The sequence below is a fragment of the Centrocercus urophasianus genome, unplaced genomic scaffold (genome assembly GCF_019232065.1).
Source record: "Centrocercus urophasianus isolate 14NV4802_14NV808 unplaced genomic scaffold, USGS_Curo_1.0 seq_10, whole genome shotgun sequence".
Lineage (NCBI taxonomy): Eukaryota > Metazoa > Chordata > Aves > Galliformes > Phasianidae > Centrocercus > Centrocercus urophasianus.
In genome coordinates, this window is record NW_024884142.1 from 47,669,573 (window position 1) to 47,694,820 (window position 25,248).

A 25,248-nucleotide genomic window follows, 5' to 3' on the forward strand; every position below is an offset into this window, starting at 1 on the left:
ACCAGGATCTGGGAAGGGGCCATGGCTGCTGCCTTGCAGTTTCTTGAATGCTCTGAGTCACAGAGAAATGAAGAGGGAACATACACAGAAAATAAAAGAGGGTCAAAGTTTAACATGGGAGGGAAGAAGTGCTGGCCTGTTAAAGCAGTACCTTGGAATCAAGCGTCTCTGGTGATATACAGTAAAGTTCAACTTCATAAGGTGAGGATGTTGCAACTCAGAATAAAAGCTGGCAGAGGACACAGGCAGTCACAAAACAGTGGGTAGAGCCAAGTGTAATAACGCCAAAGTTTAAGTAAGTTATTAAGCATATGACTAGAAAAAAGCATCCAAATTTTCTCTTACATTGTTTCTGTCACTGATTACAATGCACTTCTGCCATTTACATTGGCTTAAGCCTTATACACAGAAGCCTGCACAGATCACCAGGCCCTGCAGCACATGTGTTCCACAATTCACCCTTCCTACCTCCAACAACATTCTGTTTATTGATCAGAGTGCTTCCTTTTTAATTTTTAACTTCAGTTCAAATGCCTTTCCGCATAACATTTTTTTTACATTCTAATAGTTGCAGCATTTTCATTTGGAAATGATTACTTAACAGAAAGGTTTGCTGAGTTTAAAGCAGAGCAAGGTGCCTGCCACCATTGCAGAGGCATCTCAGGAAAGACAGAAATGCTCTGGGTGAATGCAAGCACCACAGAGAGACAGTGAACAAGTGCTTTCAAGCATTAGGAACATCAATGCACATCTGCTGATGTTCATCACTACGTACTTCTCCAGGTACAATGTCAGATACATGCTCATTCGGGAACCTTGAATATAAGCCCCTGAAAGGTAACAACAGAGATTTTAGTGATAAGCAAAGTAATGTAGTTTGGAAGGCTTTTTCGTTGTTGTTATAAAAGGAAATACAGATTGTGTCACAATAGCCACAATTAGCCCTAAGTCTAAGGAGGAAGTGGAAAATGCTCCCCTGTTTAGCAAGAGCCAAGAAAACATTCAACCCACACAGATGACCACCCTGGCAGGGTGTGCACTGGCCTGCAAGGCTGAAGTCACCCTGCCAGGATGAGGTTTGTGCAGTAAGGCTGAGTGTCTGGTGCTGTGCCAGCACCTCCAGCATGTTGTTCCTCCTGGACAACATGCTTCCTCCTGGACAACATGCTCGATCACATAAAGAATGAGAATGTGATCCGAGACAGCCAGCATGGCTTCACCAAAGGAAGGTCATGCCTAACTAATCTTGTGGCCTTCTATGATGGAGTGACGGCATTGGTGGACGAAGGGAAGGCGACCGATGTCATTTACCTGGACCTGAGCAAGGCCTTTGACATGGTCCCCCACCACATCCTCATCTCCAAATTGGAGGGAAGTGGATTTGATGGGTGGACGACCCGATGGATAAGCAATTGGTTGAAAGGCCGCAGACAGAGGGTGGTGGTCAATGGCTCTATGTCCAGGTGGAGGCCGGTAACAAGTGGTGTCCCCCAAGGGTCTGTCTTGGGACCGGTGCTCTTTAACATCTTTATTAATGACATCGATGAGGGAATTGAGTGCACCCTCAGCAAGTTTGCTGACGACACCAAGCTGAGTGGTGCGGTTGATACGGTGGAAGGAAGGGATGCCATTCAGAGGGACCTCGACAGGCTGGAGGGCTGGGCTCGGGTGAACCTAATGAGGTTCAACACGGCAAAGTGCAAGGTTTTGCATTTGGGCCGGAAGAACCCCAGGCACCCGTACAGGCTGGGAGGAGTGGTCCTTGAGAGCAGCTCGGCAGAGAAGGACCTGGGGGTCCTGATGGACGAGAGACTGAACATGAGCCAGCAGTGCGCTCTGGCAGCTCGAAAGGCAAATGGGATCCTGGGCTCCATCAGGAGAGGGGTGGTCAGCAGGGACAGGGAGGTGATCGTCCCTCTCTACTCGGCTCTTGTGAGGCCCCATCTGGAGTACTGTGTCCAGGTGTGGAGCCCTCAGTACAAGAAAGACATTGAGATTTTGGAAAGGGTCCAGAGGAGGGCGACTAAGATGATCAGGGGGCTGGAGCACCTCCCCTATGAGGACAGGCTGAGGGAGTTGGGCTTGTTCAGCCTGGAGAAGAGAAGGCTGCGGGGTGACCTCATTGCAGCCTATCAATACCTGAAGGGAACCTACACCCACGAGGGGAGTAAACTCTTCAAAAGGGCTGACAACAGCAGGACTAGGGGAAATGGATCGAAGTTGAAGGAGGGAAGATTTAGGTTGGATGTTCGGGGGAAGTTCTATACAAGGAGAGTGGTTAGGCCCTGGAACGGGCTGCCCAGGGAGGTTGTGGATGCCCCGTCCTTGGATGTGTTTAAGGCCAGGTTGGACAGGGTCCTGGGCAACCTGATCTGAATGTGTGTGTTTGGTGGCCCTGCTAGGCAGGGGGGTTGGAACTACATGATCCTTGAGGTCCCTTCCAACCCGGGTGATTCTGTGATTCTGTGTGATTCTGTGATTCTGTGTGCCAGCTGGCACCACCATCAACTGCCGGCAGAACTGGGAGCTCACCCAGGAAGAACGAAATAATCAGGTTAAGAAAATAAACAACATAAAATGTACCGAGTCAAATCCTGTAAAACTACAGCAGTCCAGGCTATAGATGGCCACAAGCAGTGTAAGAAGATGGTTATACTGGAATTCCCTCTATTTTTCACACCTCTGTTCTCCCCCTTTCCCCAATTCCTGCTACTACATGAGGAGAGAATTTACATGATTACTTACCTTTAAGAGAGAGAACACAATTTGGTGCCAAATCAGTTCAGCTGTAGGGACAGTCTGCCTTCACAACACAGTCCTGCTCCTTTTCTTGAACTAAGAGAAACTGCTTGGAAAATGACTCTTCATTTGAAAAGTTAATTGTTCTGTGAAAAAACTTGCGAGAATGAATATTCCTTCAACCAGGAAATCACTGCAGAGCAGCAGGAACAGGCTGTGAGCTCAGTAGCCCCTCCTATTTTAACCACTGCACATAGTTGTGGTGCGGCTCTGAAACAGGATACCACGTCCTGTGGCAGAGATACACATGCTGAGACGCTGTACCTTTTCATGACAAGCAGTGTGTCTTCCACCTCCACTATATCAATTGCACACCGTTACTATTTAATACAGCTACAAAGTAAAATCTTATTTTTACCACATCATTTTATTCAAACGCAAAGCATTTTACGCCTGCAAGTCTAATTTTTTTTATTATTATTATTTTGAACAGATTAAATGCGAACAATGTTGTTTTCTTTCTTTTTTTTCTTCCAAAAACAAACCTGAAAAATAAGCTGTAGAGTTTACATCATATAAAAATCTTAGCCAGTACACACAAAGTAATCCAGTGCACCCTCTTGGCCTACACATGGGTAAGTGCATCTGTTCATGCTGCTAACTTGTGCCAACACCTGCATGCAGCCTTGACACATCAGTATCAGCAACCATTTCATCTGGGAGACTGAAACACCCTGTGAAATTGCTCCTTTTCAGGATTTTTATTATAGCTCCACCTAACTGCTTAGAAAAGGTGATAATTATCAATAGTTTTGTGGAACAGAAATTTTCCACATTGTAAAACTGTATCCAGGAAGATCAAGTAGCCTCCCACAACTGCAATTTAGGGCATGGCATGCCAACATATTACACAGTGCTGAGCTGACCATCTGATTTTGAAGCAACATTCTTGTTTTCTTTTTACAAGTAGATGATCACTTAAAAGTTCAGCCACCTGCCTTCAAAGTTTTCATTACTCTTACCTGGTTTAGGAAGGAGCTTGCTCAGATATGTGGCTGAACAGTGTTGTGGAACTGACTTTGATACATCTCCCTAAAATAATTCAGATGGTTAAAAATCTTTTGTTGTTGGGCCAGTATCCTCTATTCTGGGTCTGGATTTCATGCTACTGAAGTCAACGGGATTTACTTCCCCCAGTGGGATCAAGGTCAAGTCTATGACAATTCTAAGCTATCATACAAAAACAGGCACAGAACTGTCCAGCAGAGTAATTCATTTTGTTGCAAGATGAAGTACACAAATCAATGTGTGATGACTATGTTGTTAGGGCAATTTAAGAAATAATTTTCATTATAATTATGTGTATAGGCATTAATTATAATCAATTAATATTATAGTTAGTGCCAGAGAAACAAGCAGAATCTTAAGAGCGTCTGCAGTGATATCGTGGTGAAGCTTGGAGCATGCAGAGAGTCCTTTTCATACCATCTCCCAACGAGCACTACATTCAAAACTGGCTAGGACGTACCAGACCAGCGTATCAGAGGTCCATCAGTTAGCATCTAGTTATGGAAAAGTAAAGAAAAAAGGAACATCAACTAAGCAGTATTATTGTATGACAAACACAAAATAATATACTCATTAACGTTGACCTGGTTGAAAGATGTCTTAGAAAAAAGACATAGCAATCTGTGTGAATGCAATGTGTATGAATCACTCATACGGAGTTGCTATGCCTAAATAGAAACCATACAATATTTCTGTCTTGGGAAAGATTTTATTCTAAGAGACTTAGGTGGACATACAGGCTGATCTGTGAATTTTCTATCAGTCCATAAGAGTTCCAGTTATTCGGTCAGGGGTTGAGGGATTTGGATTGATCAAGAGGCTGTACAAATTCAACTAGCAAAACCAGACAAACAAAGCTGCCTTGAACTTGAGCTACTTACTGAAATGGAGGGCACTAAATTCCATGTCTTGCAGTGCCTTTTTAATCATTCATACTACATGACTGACAACTCCAAAGGGTATCTTATTACCTCAAATTCCCCAGGGGCCAGCTGCACACCACTGTACAGCTTGTAGAAAGATGTAGTCAGTGCCAAACATGCTGCTGAAGGAGAACATGGCAAACTTGGTCTGTGTGGTCACTGCCAGCTACCAACACAGGCTCAGTTCTATGCTCCTACACTTCAGGCATGCATATCTGTGCAGAAGAGGATACAGAAAAGCAAAAATATCAGTCAGCTTTCACAAAACAAGAGCTGTAAGTTGATAGTAAGAAAACATACAAAAAGATAGTAAGAAAGGTACAAAAATCTAACACATTAAAAAAAAGAAGCCTAGCAGAAAAACTTAAAATAACCACTATGCTGACAAGCCATGTGGATATAAACATTATATCCATATTTAGTTTCTTCATTTTGAAAGATAATTATGCATTAGAAAAATAACATTAGCACAGTGGTAAAATCCACAGCAGAAAATATCTCTCTCCTGTGAGAAGAGCATCCATATGAAATCAGTGAGAACTCTAACATCTTCTCTCCCTTTCATAAACATACAAGAGAAACCTTAGCATGTTAGAGCAAAGATCAATTCAGGGTCTTGACTTTCATGACTATGATATTATCGTAATATAAACAGAAAAATGAAATCAACATCATTCATGTTAACATGTCTCATAAAGTCGTTTTGAAAGAGGCCTAAAAATGCCTCTTCTTGAACCTCCTCAATCAAAAATGGGACAAATACAAAGGGTCTGTAAATAGAATATTCCAACCTTCCTGCTGTCCAAATAGAAAACTATTACCTGCAAATAATACTCTCTTTCAACAACATGTGCCTATCAAAGGCACCTAGTACATGAAATTTCATCTTCCTGCTTCTCTGACATCTTGCAACTCAGGTGGCAACAAAGGTCCTTCTGGCAAATGGAATGATTTCCTTCAGGTTGAGTTCAGTGATAAATAAGAGAATGTGGTACACAACTACGCTGAAATAATTCTCATTTGGTGGAAACTGTCTGATATTGCTGTCATACAACTTCCAGTCAACAGCAAGATAGTCAGGACACACACACACACAAAACCAGTAAGCTTTTGATCTGAAAGAAAGCACAAGTAAGCAGACTTTTCTAGCTAAACATGTCTACTGTACTGTTCTGAAACTAAATCAGGTCTGCACAAACTATAGTCCTGATCTAAAGCTTTTTTGCTATCAATGAGAAGTAAAAGGAACTCTGATGTTTCTTGTACTGTAAGTCACAAAATTAGTACACTATGCTGTAAGATAGGATTTAAGTAGTTGAAGATGTACGTTTCTTCTTAAGTTTAGCTCCACTAGAAATCCACTAGATCCACTTGAAAAAGGAGTACTTCTGATTAAAGTGAACACTAATGTTATTGAGTAAAAAACATTACCTGTAAAGAATTAAATTACCAAAAGTCACATTCCTATGCAAGTTCTTCATGTAAATGTATCTTTAAAGCCAAGAGTAAAACTACCTATAAACAATATGAGTTGTCTGGCTTACAGTCATCAATTACTGACAATAGATATAGGTTGTATTTGCTTTTATTTCAAGGGTAATTTTTAAGGATACTTTTTAGCAGAACCAGTAAGTTTCTCTCATTCTGGAAACGTTAAATCTGTGCTTTACTTCTACCATCCTTTCAAGAAAACTGTACAGTGAAGAGCCTGCAAAGAGAACTTTCTGTAGTTTACCAGACTCTCAGGAGCATTGCTTAGCACTATGTTTCCACCTAGTGGAGAAAAAAAGTTTGGGCCTTAACACGAACAAAACATTGATGAGCACCACTTCTGTGAGTCAGAAGATGAAGAACCAATCACACACATGAAATCTCAGGAATTATCACTTTAAAAGGCACCAAAGGTACTCCAGCTATCTTAAACATTTCTGAGTTGCTATATATCACATTTTGATTTCCTCTTTATTTGTAGAAGTCTTAATCCTGTTTACATGTGTATGTATGCCCAAAAGTTATGGGTATTTCAGCTCAGGACAACGGTTACAAATATATAAATGTTTTCCTTCTGAACAAGATAAATATCATATTACCTTTTGTATCCAAAGAAGAGTTGTGTGCATTTGCTGAGAGAAAACTGACATGCATTCCCATACCTGAGTGAAACTGGATCACCAACAAAAGTGGGAGAGTTACTAACAGAAGCAGTTGAAAATAGAATGTTGACAATCTGAAATGTGCTCACCAAAACCATAGCTGGATTACAAAAGAGTATGTCTGAACAAGTGAAGATGCCAAAGTATCCAAAGGATGCATTGGAAGTCAAAAATTCTTGATCATTTGGGCAATTAAACTGTTTCTGTCACAAAAAAGGGTGTATTGTTTGTTGACAGAAAAGTATAAAAAAAAATAGAAAAGGAATCAAATGGTTGGAATCAATAATATTAATTACAGCATTCATTCACTTAAATACAAGTAATTGAGAATATGTTTTGTGCACATGTTACTTAATTTTGAAAAGGAAAATTCAAACCATTGCAAGAGGAATTAAGCACAAATATCTGCGATCCTGATTTACAGAAGTGAAAGAGATTTCTACTTAGCAGGAGTTCAGGACGTTAAAGTTTTAATGCTTCATGCTACTTCCTACTGATAAACACTAAAAATAGATGGTCTTAAGAGTTTTGATTAAATTTCATTTCATTACTTGCTATCAATTAAAGAATAGCAGAAGTGAAGGTATCTTAAAGGAGTGACTTTTCCTTGCTGATGTCTGCTAAATAACGACTCTATGTACAAGTACACTTAAGCCTGAGAAGTAGCCTTTATTCCACATTTTTCATTACCCACGTATCATCCAGTTCCTGAACTTCATAGAATTGTTGTACCTTGTGATAACAAGCCACCAGTTTCCTTTTGGAATCAAAGACAATGTTGGTATTGTACGGGTAGTAACCATCACTCTTGGTTACCTTGGATCACTGAACTTACACGGCTTCTGGTTCCCCATATTCACAACCACGTAGATGGAATAATTCCTTGCCAGCACAGGCAGCACAGCTCAGTCTTTTCTGTACTGGTCAGGCAAATCAGCATGGAGGGAAGGAAATAAGACATCAAAAACAGTATAAATGCCAAAACTAAAACTAAAGACCACTAAAATAATCAGTTTAGTTTAGTTTAGTTGCTTTTCATACAATTGTTTTCCACTGTTCAACAGGAGGCAGCGGTTTTGTGTTTCAAAGCTTAGAATGCTGAAACTCTGGCTTTATCTTAAATCAAATAACTGAGGAACACAGCAGTTTCCTCATAGTGAAAGTTAATCTTTGCACCTTCTAGTTCTCTTTTTTGCTGCTGTCCTGTAGAACAATGATGTGACCTTGACATCTGAGGAGATCTTAGCATTCTGCTTCAGCTCTTGATTCAGCTGCTATCATGATGTAGCTCAGAATTTGTTTCTTCTACATTGTGCCCCATTATATTTCATAAATTCAGAGAATCTTAGTGCCACCGGGCTGGAAAAGACTTTCAGAATCATCATGTCCAACCATCAACCTGATCTACCAGGTCTCATCAATAAACTCAGTGCACCGATCACACATCTCTTCAACACTTGAGCCGTTCATTCCTACGCTTGAACACCCTTTTCCATGAAGGAATACTTCCTCATGTCCAGCATAAACATCCTCTAGCACAACTTGAGACTGTTTCCTCTTGTTCCAACGCTTGTTACCTGAGGAAAGGAGAGAGAAGCCATTCTCACTGCAACCTCCATTCAGGCTGCTGGAGGGACCAAAGAGATCTTCTCGCAGCCTCCTTGTAAGCCACTAAAAATGGTACAATTTATTAAGGAAAAATAAAACTTGAGCTTCCTTCCCTTTATAATGCAGTGATGTCAAAAAGAACTGGGTCAGAACAATATCACACTTTAATTTGAAGGAAGTAAAATATGTTAACATTAAATGGCCATTATTTCTTTTATATAAATCTTGACCTTCATGAGCATACTAATACACACACAGAAAAAGAATTAAAGTGAAAAAGATTTACGGAAAAAAAAAAAAATCTAGGAAGTTGTCTGAAGCTATCTATGGCAACTAACAAAGTCTAAATTCTCTTCCTCTAACAGTTGCCCCAAGACATTTTAAATGATATGCATAAGCAATCCTCAATGCAGTTGTTTTTCTCAACTGTACTGTTCCCCTTCTGTAGCAAAGATTATACCTTTCAGAATCAGTACATGGAATGCAGTCCACCTGGGGGTCTGGAATATTCTCAAGATAAGCATATACTGTTCTCCCCATGAAGACCCAGCCACAAATACCATCTTCAGGAGTCACAACAATACAGGCACCCTAGTATTGACACAGAAAAACAAAAGACAACATCTCCCCCCCTCTCCGTAGTTGACAAGCATTTACCAAAATGAATGGCTCTAATTAAGTCATAATACCTACCTGCTGCTTCATTGACAGCCGCTTCCAAAATATCCATATTTCTGCCATCAACAACAAGGCCTCCTCAGGAGAAGCAGACATTTCTCTGTCCTCTGACAAGTGCACACTGCTTGTAGGCAGCTGTGACATTGCTGTCTGAGGCGCAGGCATCAGGAGCAGACAGCACCAAAACCACAACAAAGCCATGAGACCTCAAGCCCCATACCTGAAATCTGAAGTCACCCAAGAGGAGGACAGGGGCAAGCAAAGACAGGGAACTTTAATAAGAAAGGTCTTGCAGAAACCTGTGAGTTCCTTGAAGTGTTAGGAAGTCGACACCATGCAACACAATCCCCATGTCCCAAAAACCTCACAAAACCAAAGGTCAGAGAGTTGCGAGCATTGAGCAATCTGATAAAGAAGTCACTGCTGTGCCGCAATTGAAGAAACACTGCTGGCCAGATTAGCGAACTATTCAAACACATCATTGCTGTGGGAAGGTAGGTTAATGTAAGCCCAGGTCACAGCAGAAGAAAGACAGTTTGGGAAACCTGAGGAAAAAAAAAAAAGCACACGCAGATCTAGTAGGGTGTGGGCAGGGAACTGGCCCTGAGGTCAGCACTGCTGTTTGGATGCTAATGGTGCCACCACCAGCTCAGCACTGCTCCAAATGAGTTTACTTATGCATGGTATTTATTCACAATTTTAGACTGTACGACTACACTAATAAAGCAAACTGGGTATTTAGACCTGCCATTGGATGACAGAATAACAGCACCAGACATGGGAGCACTCAGTTTCCCATAGGAGATTCCACTGCTCTTCAACCATAGTTCCTGGACTCCTAGATAATCACAGCAGGAGGTTTGAGAGCTAATCTGAAGAACAGATCTGGAAACCAGGACCTCAGTTTAGGTTGTGGGGTTGTTTTTTTTTTTTTTTATTTTTATTTTTTTTAACTTCTACTGCAAACATGAAAGAAGGGAGAGAGGAGGAGATGTAGTGCCAGACCTGTTAATTTTCTACTGTTTCTACTGGACAACTGGTGAAGCTCGTGGGCTGCAGGACAGCTCATTACTTTCAGTGACATTTGTGTTCTTGTAAATCCTTACCACTTCAACTCCTAGCAGCACAAATCAGGTAGGAAAGCGGGTGATTTCTCAGAGTGAATGAAATCGCATTTCTATGGATTTGTACCTTGTACCCTTCGCATTTATCCCTAGTTTTCTCAGTTCCCTCTCACCTGCCTCACCCACAGTAAGGGCAGGACTGGCATTTTAAAACAGGCTGAGTGGTACACTCTAGATTTCAAAAAGATTCTAATACCAGACACAAACAGAAAGCTATTGCTTTTCTGCTTTTTGGCACCCTATTCAGCTCTCTCACAGCAGTTTTTCTCATTAGTACCCAAAAAAGGGCTCTGGCAGAAAATTTTTCATGTAAATTCCACTGGCTACTTACTACAAAAAAGTTGATGGCAAACCTAGGGGTAAACCATTTTCCTTATCTATGAGACAAATGGATAGCACAGAGTACCTCTTCTAGGGCCCAGTTCTGGGTTCAAAGACAAACTAAGACTCATGCCACAACTGAAGACTAAAAATCTAGAGTCAGTTTGCTAGGCATGTCCATATCTCAGTTCACATCACCTTTTGTGCTTAGTATCTAGGAGATTTTTTTCCTCTCTGTTGACCCTAGACTTCTGATAGACACACTTATTGCACAGGCAACTGGGACGAACACTGCAGCTGGCATTTACTAGCAAAACAGTTATCTCACAGACTAACCTAAGCTTCCATGTGTTAGAGGAATGTATGCGTACACACACACACACACACACACACACACACACACACACACACACTTGGAGTACCCCATCTCCTCCAAGACTGGAAATCAATTCTGCATGGAGATGCTTACTTCTCATTTTTAGGCACTTTCGTATATTGTAAATGCTAGCAGACACAAAGACTTTTCCTGTTCAAGAAAATTCACAGAACTTAGGAAAAAAGAAGTTGCTTTATTGAAAACAGCATTATGCTTAAATGCTTTGCCACTTCAAAATTCTGTTTCAAAATTTTACAGTGTCAGTTAAGGTATTACAAGATAGTCTTTCTTCTAAAAAAAGAATAGAGAAAAATCATAGTAGCAAAATAGTAGCTTTATCTGAGAGTAATGCACAGCAGGCTCAAGTACAGCAGCCAGACATTTAAAAATGCACCTCTTCACATACAGTGGTACACTGTATACGGAATACAATTAAACAGGCTGACACTTGAAGGTTACTCATCAGTGCAGCCAATCCATGTGAGGACTTCCAAAAGAAAGGCAGTCAGTGTTTAGTGTTTCAAAACAGTGATGCAGCTCCAACTAAACCACAACTGGTCATTCATTAGGGAGATCATGTATCCCAAGACCACAACAACAAAACACTGTTAAGCCCACTCACTTCAACACTAAGTTAAACTACAATAACAAACAGAGAATCAAACTCATTTCTGGTTATGTTTCACTACCCAGTAGATGAGTTCTTTCTTCATTATCACTAGGAGGGTTTTGCAGGCTGGAACTGGAGCTATTTGCAGAAGGAAAGGAATAGGAGGGGAGAAACAGGTTTAACATTCTGTAGATATTTCTATGTAGTACCAATATTATAACATAAAACTCACACAAAATATGGAAAGAGCTAAGTGGATCATTGAATTTGTTTCCTTAGCATTGTGCAGAACTACGTAGTACTACTTTCACACCCCTTGTCTCTACTGTCATAGTTCACAGATATCCTTCTGAAGGAGCCATCAGTGGGATTTAATCCTTAATATAACAGTAAAGTCCAATAATGTCACAGTAAAGTCCAATTGCACGTAGAGAAAAGGCAAGACCCAGTTCAGGTCTCTGTTTAGGTCAGTAAGGATTTAGTAAAGAATAGAGATGTATGTAAGCAATACTTTTACTGCTCATTCTGTCATTTAATATCAGATTGGTAGTGAAGAAGAAACAGAAGCGTGGCTTCCAAACATCTGCTTTATACAGCTTTAAGTAAAACAAAGAATAACTCCACATACCTTTTCCTTGTGGCCTCAGCAACATAAAATATTCCAATTGCAAGTCCCTTTGAGAAAATGGTCAGTTACAATCATAATAATAACAACCTTATGCAACAGCTCTTAAGTGCAACATATATGAAAAGCAAAACATTTATCACTTACACTTAACACTGCCCATCCTCCTTGGATGGCTGACGCCCATTCAAAACCCAGCTTTTCATTTAGAAATCCTCCTAAAGTGGGACCTACAAATGCCCTGTAACAAAGCAAAAAGAGGTGCAGATATCCCAAGTAAATAAAAGGTACAGATTGTATTATCTGCACAGGTTTTATTGCGCTTTGTGGCCTTCCTCCATTGATTCTTTCCTCATCAACAAAGAAGCTGACTTCTGCAGCAAGTATTAACTCTTTGTCACAGCCCCAGTAAATCTACTAAGTTGTCTCCTCAGCTGTAGACAGGACATACATTAGAATGCTAAATGCACTCTTTTCTGTATCCTGCCTGGCTTGGGGGCTCCATTAACTACAGTGTTCTAACAGCACCTACACAGATACCTTCTTCCATAAAAGAAATTTAAACCCTCATCTCTCAAAATTTAAACCATCCAAATCTGGAAATAGATGGATATAAGCAGGTGGAAAGGCACAGCGTGATGGTTATGGTTCTCATTACTGTGCTCACAAGGTTGAGCTGTATGTAAATCCTGGCTCCTCTGTGTCAGTCTAAGAACGCCATGAAAGGTTATGCAAAAGTCCTACATGATTCTGTCATTTGCTACAGTAAGGGATGAAGCTCTGTACAAGAAGAGATTTCCTGGAAGCCAGCCATAATAACAGCATGCTCAGCAGCAGCACAAAACTGAGTTTTATTAACTTCATACTGCATCTATCTGTACTGAACCCTGTACACCAAATAACTTAAGTGCTAGATGTCCTGTTTATCTTATAAAAATTGTGCAACTGAAACCCATCTGCAGCCACAGAAGACTACACAGACTGACAGAATATTGTGAAAGTGGCTGCCAACAGAGGGATTCATTTCTCACTAACAACTTTGGAAAGTTATTCAGATCAGTAGCATCTTTCACTCATTTCTGTGACAACCACTGGGTAAGAAATTCAGGAACACTGTGCTAAGCTCTACAAAAACAGACCCTGAATAATGGCTGTAGTCGAAAGAGAACAGAGTGTTCCATGCAGAACATAAAAAAAGGTAAATGCAGGAGGAGAAAAAAATTTAAAAAAAAAAAAATCAGTCTACTTATGTCTGTAATAAACATCAAAGGTTTCAGTGGCAACAAAAATAACCATTAAAGAGGGCAAACTAACACGCATTTAATCAGGGCAGGTTTTTTTATATGAAGGCATTTTAAAGGTAGACAAGTCCATTCCCTTGCAGGATAAAAGCCTTATTTCAACACATCCACTACACATTTGGCAAGAATCTCTTGAATGGAAGTCAACACAGTGACCACAATTGGAATTCAGCAGGTTTTCACATGGCAATAGTGAAGAACAACCAAACACTGTAGCCTATTAAAAAGTGACTGCATACATACCCAAGGGACCACACAGCATTAAAGAGCCCAGACACCAGCCCCAGTAGACTCAAGCCTTCTTCAAATCCATTTTCACTGCAGGGAGACAGCACAATTAGAGATGCACAACCATTACTGTGTCTCAGTCTACATCCTCCCCCTAAAATGGGTTTGGTGGAATTACATTTGTTTATCCAGTACTTTCTTTGCTGTTTTTCTAGAAGGCTGCAATGCTACTTATCTCTCATGTCTTCTTGGGCAGACTTCTAACACCATCACTCAGCCTCCATATTTCATACGGCAAGTGTAAAACAATGATAGGTGGCTTTTAAGAAGGAAAGACCTTGCTTCAAGGGGATCATACTTACAAAAGTAAATCAAGACCCTTCTAGGGCATTGCTGTCAAGCCACATCACAGACTTTGTACCTCAAGCAAGTGCAACTTGCCAGTTGTTGGCAAAATGCCAATGCAGACTGAAAATCCAGTTCACACTGTGGACTAATGTTCTTCAGAAGGTGAAATAAGTCCTATGTATATGAAACCACACACGAGTCACCCCTAATATGAGATTATAAGCCTATTAAGTGTGCCAGTAGCGCAGAAGTACACATCTACAAAAATTTACTTGTAATATGACTGTGTAAATGGGACACTCAGTCACAAAAATATAGGACAAAAAAAGTAGTGGAAGAAGCATGTAATTATTACTCACTGCTTTGGTCTCAAGACGGGAAAATAGCCACACCAAAAACCCACTTTGCATTCACCTCTGAAAATAAGTTACATCTTGAGCTTCCTACAATTAGTAGCATGGAAGATACACTGGACATTTACTTACTATGCACACTGCAGTATCTCTGGAAATATTGGGATAACACTCATTCCAAGAGAAAAGCCAAGGAAAACCAGCACTAGGACAAACATCCACAACTGACTGCAAAAGAGGCATTTAAAAAACAGCTGAAGATTCTTTTCAGATCAAGACACCATTTGACTGATTGCTGTTATGTCAAATCACGCTGATTGAACACAAAACTGACTTTCCTGAAGCCAAATAGAATTGTCCTAACACCTAGACTTGAAAATAAATCTTTGTGCTTTAAAAAAAAAAAAAAAAAAAAAACTTCAACAAAGCATTTTAGTGTTGCATGCTCAGTTTAAGTATTTCTCCATCAAAAAACAGCTGATTTTAAGAGGAATACACAAGAGAAGCGGTGGACAGATGAGCTTAATTTAGTAATACAACTACACATGTAAAACCCATAGTTAATGAACAGTGATGAAATTGAGAAGATTGAAAAATAAGACAGAGGACTTTGTTTTGCTGAAGTAGAAGTGCCATGGAACCAGGAGGCAAGGAAAATAAAAAAGCAGCACTCTTCTCAACACACGTGTTAACATGAGCAAACATATAAACATATTAACAAAATACTTAGAAAAAGGATCTATTTAAAAATGCTATCATTTCTACCTTAGCTACACCTCAATTTTCAGGTACTTTCACTGATTTACATTTATAGTCTTGGGTTAGAAGTGAAAAACATACTGTTTCAAGGTCAGAGGTGCTAAACATAGGCTTGTGGACAAACACAATAATGGCCATGCTAGCAAAGACTAAAACATTGCTTCAGGAGACAGGTTCAAGAAGAGGCAATTCACAACCTTTCAATGTGCAGTACAGGAGCAGGTCCTAACAAGAAAAAGCACAGGGCTGTTACTAGGCCTCCTGACACCAACAGCCATTTCCTGAGGAGCTGTGAAAGAAAGGAAGAAGCATGCAGTTTAAAAATGTGAATATGTAATGCAGCTATTTTGTCTTTCCTAATACTCCTCTTCTAAATCTTCATCTTTTAAAAAGTACTGCTGGTTTACAGACCATCATTACAAATAAACTAGCAATTCACAATTTCTAAACAATATTAAGAAACACTGAATTCATGTTTTCTTGTAACCAAAGCAATCACTGTCAGCAGTGCTTAGAACAGAGATTTCAGAATACTGAATAAAGGTACTGCTCTGTTGGAAAAATATTCTAGGTCTCACTCTTCCTTAGCATAAGAAACATAGTACAGCACTGCAACCAGTTCTCATATACAAAGTCATTATTAGCTTCAGTCAGGGAAAAAACAAACAAACAAACAAAACAAAAAAAACAACCAGAATTGTCATCGCTCTTCATACAAATTATTCAAAGCCCAGTTTTCCTTGATCAATATAGCGGTTGTCAACAAGGCAGTTTTACATAAATCTTACTCTTCTCAAAAGTAGATACAAATCAGATGCGAACAAAAGCATGAATAACATGCTTTTGTTCGTAACACATTTTAACAGTCTGTTCTGTACAGGCTGGAAACACTGTGCTTAGTTCATCAAAAGAAAACCCAGTACGTTTCAACTTAATCAGTGTCCTGTACAATTTTGTCTGTTCTTGTACAATCCAGACCTTGCAAATGCGACCTTAAGTTGGCATTATTCAATGCACCTGCAAGGTCCTGAAACACAGATCTCTTCACAACAGCAGGTCATTGTACATTACTTCAATATGGGAGGTCCTCCACTTTCAGCTAAATGTATAGAGCACATCATCACCACTAAACAAGCAATCAGGACAGTACTCACTGGCATTTTGTCACTTAGGAGTCCAAGGAGGGGAGAAGACAAGGAGTATGAGAGTGCCAAACCCAGGAACACTAAGCCCACATATCCAGCTGGGAGTTTGAACTATGTGAAGGAAAAAACACAACAAAAAAACACAAGCCATACAAGTTACATTAATTAAAGGACAATCCAAGAATTATATTTCAGGTCAAATAAATGAAATCTATTAAGAGTTTTACATATTTTATTGATCTCGTACAGATGTTTGTCAAGTATTTGAAGTCAGTGAAGCTAGTTTCCTTCCCAGTCCAATTCTAAGCACATAGTAACAAAGCCTGACATGACTGTACTCAGATAAGACTTCACAAAAAAAAAAAAAAAAAAGACAAACACTATGCTGTATCTCTACACCAGCACACAGGACCTTAACACTGATATCTGGCATATCTGAAACAGGTATTTCATACACTGAAATTTAAGCGGATTTAATCTTTACATCTCCAATCTTCAGTTATATCTTCATTTAGAAAAGCATGAAAACCATAGGCACCCACTGCTAACCAGGGCATCTTAAAAGAAAGTAGTACTGTAAAACACAACAATGGCTTTTGAACCAAAGAAAGACTTTAAACTGAATAAGAAACACTCCAAGGCCTACATTTTCATAACGCAGCAACATCTCTATGTTGAAACAAAATACATAATGAACCAAATGCATCCTCTCAAATGAATGCTTTAACAGCTAGAATGTATTCCAGGGTGTTTCATGTGGCATAAACTACATAAACATTCAGTATTTCCTCTCCATATGCAAAAACATGATAATAACTCTAATTCTGTGGTTAGAATACTTGCCAAGAACGCTGCAGCCCTTTCACAGCAAGCATCTGCTAGCACAGAGCAGGGAAAAAGCAGCAGTCACACCACTGCACGCTACTTGACAGTGGAATAATTACAGATCCTGTCTGGGTGGTAGAAGACGTGTTCACATTTCTAAAGATGTAAGAGGTTAGCACCAAGCCTTCTCAATTCTGGGTAAGTACACTTTATGCTGAACTAGACAGGGAAAAAGTAGCAGTAGTACTACATCTTATAAAATGCTAAACCTAGAAAAACAGATAAATAAGCAACTCAAAAAGCACTGCTTAATTTCATGCAGGAACCGTTCCCTCTTAATTACTTTAGACACTATTGGAAAAACAAATAAATAACATTAGACAGAAATATTAAAGTAAATCAAAAGCAAGGAAAACATTTGCCTTTTAACGAGTGCTGAAGAACCCAGCTAGCCAACTACCTAGTTGTAACCAATTTCTCTCTGGCATTGTTGTAAGTGAAAGCAGTGCTGTGACACCATGTCCCCATCAAGAAACACGATGCTGAAAATGACTGTTACAACTTGACAGAATTTGCTTTCAGCAAAGAGGAAAAAGTCCCTTGCATATAAAAACTGCCTATTAAGAGAATGGCTTCTGCAGCTGAAAGCCAATTCAGTGGAAAAAGCAAGTATTTTAAAAGCCCTGAACTTTCTCATTCTCAAAGTTCCTGATATCAACTAAAGGAGTAAATTATTTAGAAATCAAGCTGACTAAACCAACTGAAATGAACAAGGCATAATATTCTTCAGGATAATTTAAAGTACAATTTTTACCAGTTGTTCACTGCAAATTAGGACTCTCCTGCACATTAACAGGACTTACCTTCTTTAAGATAAATAGAGACATTGTGGGATCCAAGAAGCCCAAGCATGCACTTAGAGAAAATATAGTAAAACAGAGAAATAAGACTTTTGGTAGAAGAGCGAGCTTCCAAAATGACTCCTTGGTGGGGATCGAATCTGATTTGAAAGAAAAGAAAGGCAAAGGAGAAATAAAAATATTGTGAAAATGCAGTTACTTCTTCACTAGTCCTTATACAATGAAAATTTCATGCATACATTTTAATTTAAAACTAGCAAAAAAGGAGGGAAAATGAAGTCTCTTAGTATATCATCTGTACACTAACACTAATTCAGATCTCCTACATGCTCAATTCATATTGCAGACAGGAAGCTTCACTTAAGGTACCTCTATTGGATATCATTTCTAAGTCAGGCTCCCTTCTTGACGCTGTTTGTGCTCTAATTGCTGACTGCCATCTTAGAGCATACATAAAATTGAAGTTCATTCATCTGCATCCACCAACTCAGAGCTACATTTATTAGCGTAGTTTCAAATGGCCATGTGGTTAACCACAGCAAATTTCTTCTAAAAGCCAGTATAAGTGAAGTTAACCTTCAAGGCTTTTGAATTTAAGAAGAAAAATGAGGGGAAAAAAAAACCCCAGAACTATTTTATAGTTACTCTGTTTCTCCTAGAATTAGAACATAAGAAAATCAGAACCTTTCAACCGCCATCCTGTGGAAAGACTTATCTTCAAACTATCTTTCTGCCCAAACAGGATCATCTAAAATTTAACCAAATGTGTATGATCTCCAGCACTTCTGTTAACCCCCGCATTTATTAATTTTAACATTCATTCATGATAACCAGATTAGGTGTCAGTCAGTACAAATAATCCCCGTTTTGTTCTCACCGTAATTCTTTCCCCACTACCAAATCCTCAAACACACCAAGCTCTCTTGTCCCAGGCAAAGCCTATCTCCTGCCTTTCTTCAGCTGGCTATAACAAACTGATATTAAGCAGATACCACTGACCCTTTACAGGCTCTGAAGCTAAGGAGACACACACAGAAAAATATATCTCAGCTTAATTCCAGAGTCCTAAGCGTCTGCAGAAATACACATGACATGCTGGATTCATTCCAGGCCATCTGCATGCACCAATTGGTAAAAGATGGTCTTGATGAAGACTGCAAATTAATTCAGCCCTCTGAGTTGAATCAGATTCCAGAAACCAACAGTGTTCTAAAGGACAGTTATACAGACAAGAAATTAAGGTAAAAAAGGAGGTAGGGAGAAAGGTGCTTACCATAATTTGGTAATAACCACATATTCATAGGCACTAGGAGCAATACCACACATCCCAGTGTAACAAAAGGGATCTCATAACCAAAGGATTGATACAAAAAGCCACCTAAAGGTGGGCCCAGCACCAGTCCAAGCCCTGTAAAAATTTCAAGGCTGCCCTAAACAACAGAAAAGAAAGCAGATTAAAAACAAAAGTCAGCATATTGAGAAATTTCAATGTTACAATGACTTTTACAAAGTGGGATAGCAAAAAGAATGTTATTCAAACAACCTGTACCCAAACCCACTGCAGGGTTAGCCACTCAGCTACCACCCAGGTGTCCAAGCCCTGAGGCAGGGCAAATGCTTTACCGATGGAAAGCACTTGTAGGCCAACCCAGGCTGAAGTGATCCCCTCTCCAACATGCAGAGTTACACTATGGCCTCTATGGTGGGGTGGGAATATGCACTCCTGTATGGAGGTGAGCATGTCTAGTTAAAGCTTTCTTTCCACAAATGGCCATCAAGATTCACTCACTAGGGGTGGGAAGCACTGAAACTGCAGTAGGAAAGACTCAGATTAATCAAATTATAGCCAATCTGGCATTTTATATAAAGACTATGTGATAACTTTGAACACATTTGCGTGTGAGACAGCAGATTTTATCCTCCCAGTTTTAGAACTGCCTACAGCTAATCCACTGTATTGCGGGTACTCAGCTGTAATACTGTTTTTTTTGTACTTACCAGGACAGTAGCTATATTATTGGGAAATGCCTTTGCAAGGATTGAAAATGATGCTGTCATTGCTGCTGCAAAACTTACTGCATCCATTGCTCTTACTAAAAAGCACAAACCAATGAACATTGGTCCACTTGGAACCTTGTCCAACATTCTAGGGGGAAAAGAAAAAAAAAGATGTAAATGCAGACCTTTCTAGATGCAACAAGTCATCCAAAAATGGCTCAGGAATATCATTGTTACTAGATAAAGGACACAACCGTAAGACACACAATACTTTCTATTGCTGCATCTTTTTTTAATCACATCAATACAGCCATTCAAACCCTATCAAATCTCTTTTGACATCTTTATCCTTTCCCCCTTTCTTTGATGCTGCAAAAGGGAAGAAAAAAAGAATCACAGTCTCCTAACTCCCCACCAAGAAAAAAAAAACCCCACAACAATGCCATCTTCTGTTGTATTTCATAGTTCTTCTGAGCAATGATTCAAGGAGTCTGATGCAATGAATTACGACTACCTAATAAGAAATTACTTACTTAATTTTTAATCATACTTTTATTTTCGTATAATGAGTGGCTTAGCCTCACTGGATGCCAGGCAAATCTTATTTGCACCCACAATTGTGGGTGGTTTTTTGGTTGTTGTTGGTTTTGTTGTCGTTGTTGTTTTTTGTTTGTTTGTTTTAAGAAAGCAGCAATTACAATATTATGCATATGTAGTTCCTTTATTGCTGCACTTTGGCAGATTTCTTGCAGTTCATTAACTCTGGAAGATTTTTGTTTATAGAAATTTTCTCCTTAGTTTTCAAAGTACTATACAAGCCTTGAAACCTTGAAAAGGAGAAGTATTTATTGGGCTTTACAAGTGATAAATAAAAGCAGATGCAAAAAAATGACTTAAGCAACACCTAAAAGATGTTCATGAGTTTCCAGTTGTTTTGTGAATGTCTTCTCATTTGGATGAAAATAACTAGAAGACAAATGCAACAAAGTAGCCAAACAAAAATTACTCACCCAAATAGAATTGTTACCCATCCAGAAACAAACATCCCTGCCACAAACATGAATTTTGCTCCAATCTTTGTAAGCTGTAAATTAAATATAAATTCCAAGTTATTATTTCAATCAGAAAGTTACTGTTAAGAAATCAAAGCATTCTTGATTGAAAAAAAAATCTCTATTTTACAGTCTATACAACCAAAAGATCTGGAGACACTTCTCCTGCCTGTGTGTCTTCACACAACACTGAACCTAAAAATATTCTAAATGGTTAAGTGACTTAACCCAGTTTTCAGCTGGGTAAGACAATGGCGCAGTTAGCTATTTCACAGCTGCATGTTGCAGCTTCTGCAGGGCAGCAGATTGCTGCAGGACTCCTCATAACCAACTAAAATTAATACATTCTCCCTCAGTAAAGTCAGCGGTGCCAAGTCAGCAATACCTGTTTCATACATGGCTTGGAAGAGTCAGCAGAAGCTGATTTTAAAGACCTTTAATAATATAAAGTTTTGGAATAGGAGGCATAGTAACTTCAGGTCTTTTATTTGTTACCAGATATATAACCCAGTTTTCAGCCTTCATCACTAATGTGAAGGTTGAGAACAGGCCCTGACAGAAAACTTAATCCAATAATAAAGTACACTGGAGCTTCTAATTCCAAGCTGTTACACTGTAACATACCCTAAGGACAGTAGGTATTTCAGATTGTTTGTCTTGCTCAGACCTGGACAGCATCCTTGTGTTCCAGCCACTAATACTGAAACCTCTATTACACCAAGTTTCGTTGAAACCCTCAAGTCTTCTGACTGTTGGACTGCCCACCTCTATTGGCAAAGACATGCTCACTTCACCTGTCCTCAAGTGAGTGTGGCTCCCTCTGCTGTGAAATACTTGGTGAGGGTGTGCCATAGCTAAATACCATGACAAGCACCAAGAGCAGACTTAGCAAAGGCACTGGTGTGACACTGATGAGCCATCTCATCACCAGGAACAAAACATCACCACTGACTAAGAGGAGAGACTGCCCAGCCAAAGAACAAGAAAGTGAAACTGCAACAGCCCCAACTCAGGCAGGGTTCTGGCCAAGGATTAATGAAAACCAGTGCTCTATGTATGTGCTTACTTATATAATGTGTAACTTATCTGTAACTGTAACCAACCAGAGAAAAACACTGATGCTGCAAGAAAACTGAAGCTGGAAAAATTGGAGACATTGACTTCATATTGTAGTTGGATGAAGTGAAAGGGGAAACTGAGTTAAGCAACAGTGCCATAATGGAAGGACAGGCTAAGAAAAAGGCAACATATCAGAAAAAAAAGGATGAAGCAGACTAAAGGGAAAAAAAAACAAACAAACCCATCTTACTAACACAGCCAAATAAAACTGAATATATATAAAAGTGAAATAAATAAAATATAGGCTAGTGAAAGATATAAAATAAAGGAGGACTGATGGACAGATAGATTGTTCTGAAGCAAACAGAAAAGTTAACCAGAAAAGGACACAACAACAACAACAAAAAAAACACAACAGTTGCAGTTCAGAAACCCTATGCTGCTTTCAGGAACTGTAGAAGAGTAATTTTTAAACTGTGCTGACAAGACCTAGATCAGATTCAGACTGACTGGCCAGGCTGCAGTTACCACAGACAACATTTCAAGGGCGCTCCTGAAGAAACTTTTCTTTTCTCACCCTCACAGAATTATCCTTGTATAGCAACCTGTGTCATCAAAGAAGTAAATCACAGCTTCAATGATACTTACATAATTTCCCAAGATTAAAGAAGTCAAGAAATTGACCAAAGCAAAACATCCAAAAATCAGGCCAACAACTGTGTTATTGGCACCTTTTTTTTCTGCCTGCAAAAAAGATCACAACTACGTAAAGATGGAGGCAAACCCTTCAGGTGAGTAACATTCATACTTTGTAAATTCTTTTTAATTCTGTCTGTGCAGTTACAAAACTATTTCTTTTCTCAAAGGCAGCAGGTGCTCACGAGGTAACTTCACAGCAATTTAAAGACATCTTCCACTTCTGCTTAAGCTACACATAATCAAAAGAAAAGCAACGTGAAATCCTCAAAGAACAGAAATGCTGCGCCGCATGCTACGCTACTGATCAGGTGAACAGACTTTATACCCACTGCTCCAGCTGTTGGGCTGTATCTTCAGTTATTTGATCTCATTCACAGCGAGAAGGCAGCAAGCAGGGCAGCCTGTTAACTTCACTGTATCAGTTCTCCCCTTCATCATCTTTGTAGCCCACCTTTGCACACAAGGAAGGATACAAAGGTGGTGAAGGGTCCGGAGGCAAGGTGTATGAGGAGCGGCTGAGGTCCCTTGGTTTGCTCAGCCCAGACCAGGGAAGCCGGAAGAGAGGCTTCATGTCAGCCTATGGTTCCTCACAAGGGGTGCAGAGGGGAAGCACACAGCTCTGTTCTCTGGGGACAGCAAAGGGACCCAAGGGAACAGCACGGAGCTGAGCTGGTGGGGGGTCAGACTGGGAGTTAGAGAAAGGTTCTTCACCAGAGGGAGGTGGACACATAACAGGCTCCCCAAGTGGTCATGGGCCTAACTACCAGAGTTCAAGGAGCATTAGGACAGCACTCTCTGGCATAGGGTTTGGATTTTTGGTGGTCCTATGTGGACTCCAGTGAACTCTGTGATCCTTGTAGGTCCCTTCCAACTCATAATATTCTATGATAACAAGTGTCAAGCAAATTTTTTAGTTATCCAGCTGGTACAGCACACTTATGCTGGCATATCAAGGGCAAGAATTTCAACAATTCCTTTTAACAATTGGGAACAACCTGGTCATGAGAGAAGTAGATTTCTGCTGCAAAGGTACGGTGACAATGTTTTGCATCCCTTATTAAGCACCGCAGTAACTCAGCAGAAGTAGAGAGTATATTTTTTCTTGCAGTTCAGCAAGTTTAACACAGTGAATGATAGTCAAGCATGAGTTAACAAAGAGGAAAAAATAAATAAATAGTCATTGAGAGATTAAAGTATTGAAATGCAAGTCAGGACATGGCTTGAGTTTTAATCTCAGCTCCATCACCAAACTGTTAAACAACACTGGAAGAAACTACTTCATTTCTATTTTTAATCTATCTTGTCCCTATAACTCACTATCTAATCTATTACCTCCCACGCTAAGAGCTGGATGCCAGCTGGGAGACCTGTTTCTTAGACTTGAGAGAGCAGGGAAGCTCCAGCAGGAAATGGCTGTGGAGCCTTAGCACAAAGCGACCACATGTGAAACCAAGCAAGCGAATGTAGCTCAGCCATTTACTTGCTGTCTCCTCTGCAGCCACGGGGACAATGAAATAAGTCAGTGGGCAGGAACCAGGTCACTGTTACTTACACTGAGCTATTTTAGCCAGCACCAGGCCATCGATACCAATTCCCATAACCAAAGAGTAAATGACAGCTCACGCACAGCTATAAAGGTCCTATAGTGCTCAAGATCCTCTTAAAAACTTCAAGGTGAAAAACACAAACGAAAGAACAGACAGGTAGTTTACCTCTCCAGGGAAAAAGGGGCCCAGGATGGAATAGCATATCATTGAGCTGAAGTTTATGGAAGCTGCTGCAAGCATGGTAAATAGCTGCTGCCTGGTAACCCTACTCGATTCCTCACCTGGTGCTTCTGGTGTGCCATCCTCTTAAACGAAAACGAAAATAAAAAAAACGGATAGAGAAAAGCACGATTTACAAATCACGTTTGGAAATCAAATTCTGTGCAAAACGCCGATCCTCCTCACCACGCAGCAGTATTTTCTCCGTAACGCAGGACCGCACACAGGCACCACCTGCCCGACGCAGGAAGCAAACAGTTCCAGCCGCGTTTCGGTACTCCCGTGCCCATCCCTCACTGTCAGCCGCTTCGCCCGGCGGCAGCGGAGCCTTTCCAGCCTCTGTCCCGCAAGCTCGGCCTCACGGGGCACCCGCTCCGCAGGCGGGCTGCACGAAGCACGACAGCGGCACCCACCGCAGCGCAGCGCCCCGTCCCGCACCCAGCGCCGCCCCGCGCGCTGAGGCAGCCCCTTCCAGGAGCCGTCCCGCGGGGCGCCGGCCCCATTCCCACCTGGTGGCCGTTCGGGCCCCGATCCGTCCGCCGCGCGGCTGCCCATGGGGAAGAGCGGCGGGTTCGCAATGGCCGGCACCGCCTCCTCTGGCAGCGGCCGCGTGCTGGTAACGCAGCGGGG

At 40.4% G+C, this 25,248-nt stretch overlaps 2 protein-coding genes across 2 annotated transcripts in view; both read right to left on the reverse strand.

Annotated features, from left to right (window-relative positions):
* The window catches only part of LOC122157019 (vascular non-inflammatory molecule 2-like), a 13,431-nt gene extending 3,372 nt beyond the window's left edge, over nt 1–10,059 (reverse strand). Inside the window, 4 exon segments of the mRNA XM_042812373.1 lie at nt 7,616–7,690; nt 7,693–7,798; nt 8,919–9,082; nt 9,185–10,059. Of these exon segments, the coding sequence (XP_042668307.1) occupies nt 7,616–7,690; nt 7,693–7,798; nt 8,919–9,082; nt 9,185–9,370 (531 nt within the window). The 5' untranslated portion in view covers nt 9,371–10,059.
* Nucleotides 10,060–11,163: 1,104 nt separating this feature from the next.
* On the reverse strand, nt 11,164–25,202 carry SLC18B1 (solute carrier family 18 member B1). Its single transcript, XM_042812360.1, has 14 exons — nt 25,128–25,202; nt 24,565–24,704; nt 22,802–22,897; nt 21,053–21,126; nt 20,043–20,190; nt 19,318–19,474; nt 18,048–18,184; nt 16,369–16,470; nt 15,412–15,503; nt 14,588–14,683; nt 13,770–13,844; nt 12,373–12,466; nt 12,229–12,275; nt 11,164–11,738 (listed from the first exon to the last, which is right to left on the reverse strand). Exons 1-14 carry the CDS (start codon nt 25,171–25,173, stop codon nt 11,666–11,668), a joined length of 1,377 nt encoding a protein of 458 aa, XP_042668294.1. The 5' UTR covers nt 25,174–25,202; the 3' UTR covers nt 11,164–11,665.
* Between the last annotated feature and the right edge of the window lie 46 nt (nt 25,203–25,248).

Excerpts from the sequence above, each read along its gene's own strand:
- SLC18B1 (XM_042812360.1), bottom strand. The coding sequence starts at position 25,173 with ATGGGCAGCCGCGCGGCGGACGGATCGGGGCCCGAACGGCCACCAG. Across the intron at positions 24,705-25,127 it reads GGGGCCCGAACGGCCACCAG|AGGATGGCACACCAGAAGCA; the intron begins GTGGGAATGGGG and ends TTTTCGTTTAAG. Across the intron at positions 21,127-22,801 it reads CTTTAATCTTGGGAAATTAT|CTTACAAAGATTGGAGCAAA; the intron begins GTAAGTATCATT and ends TTTAATTTACAG.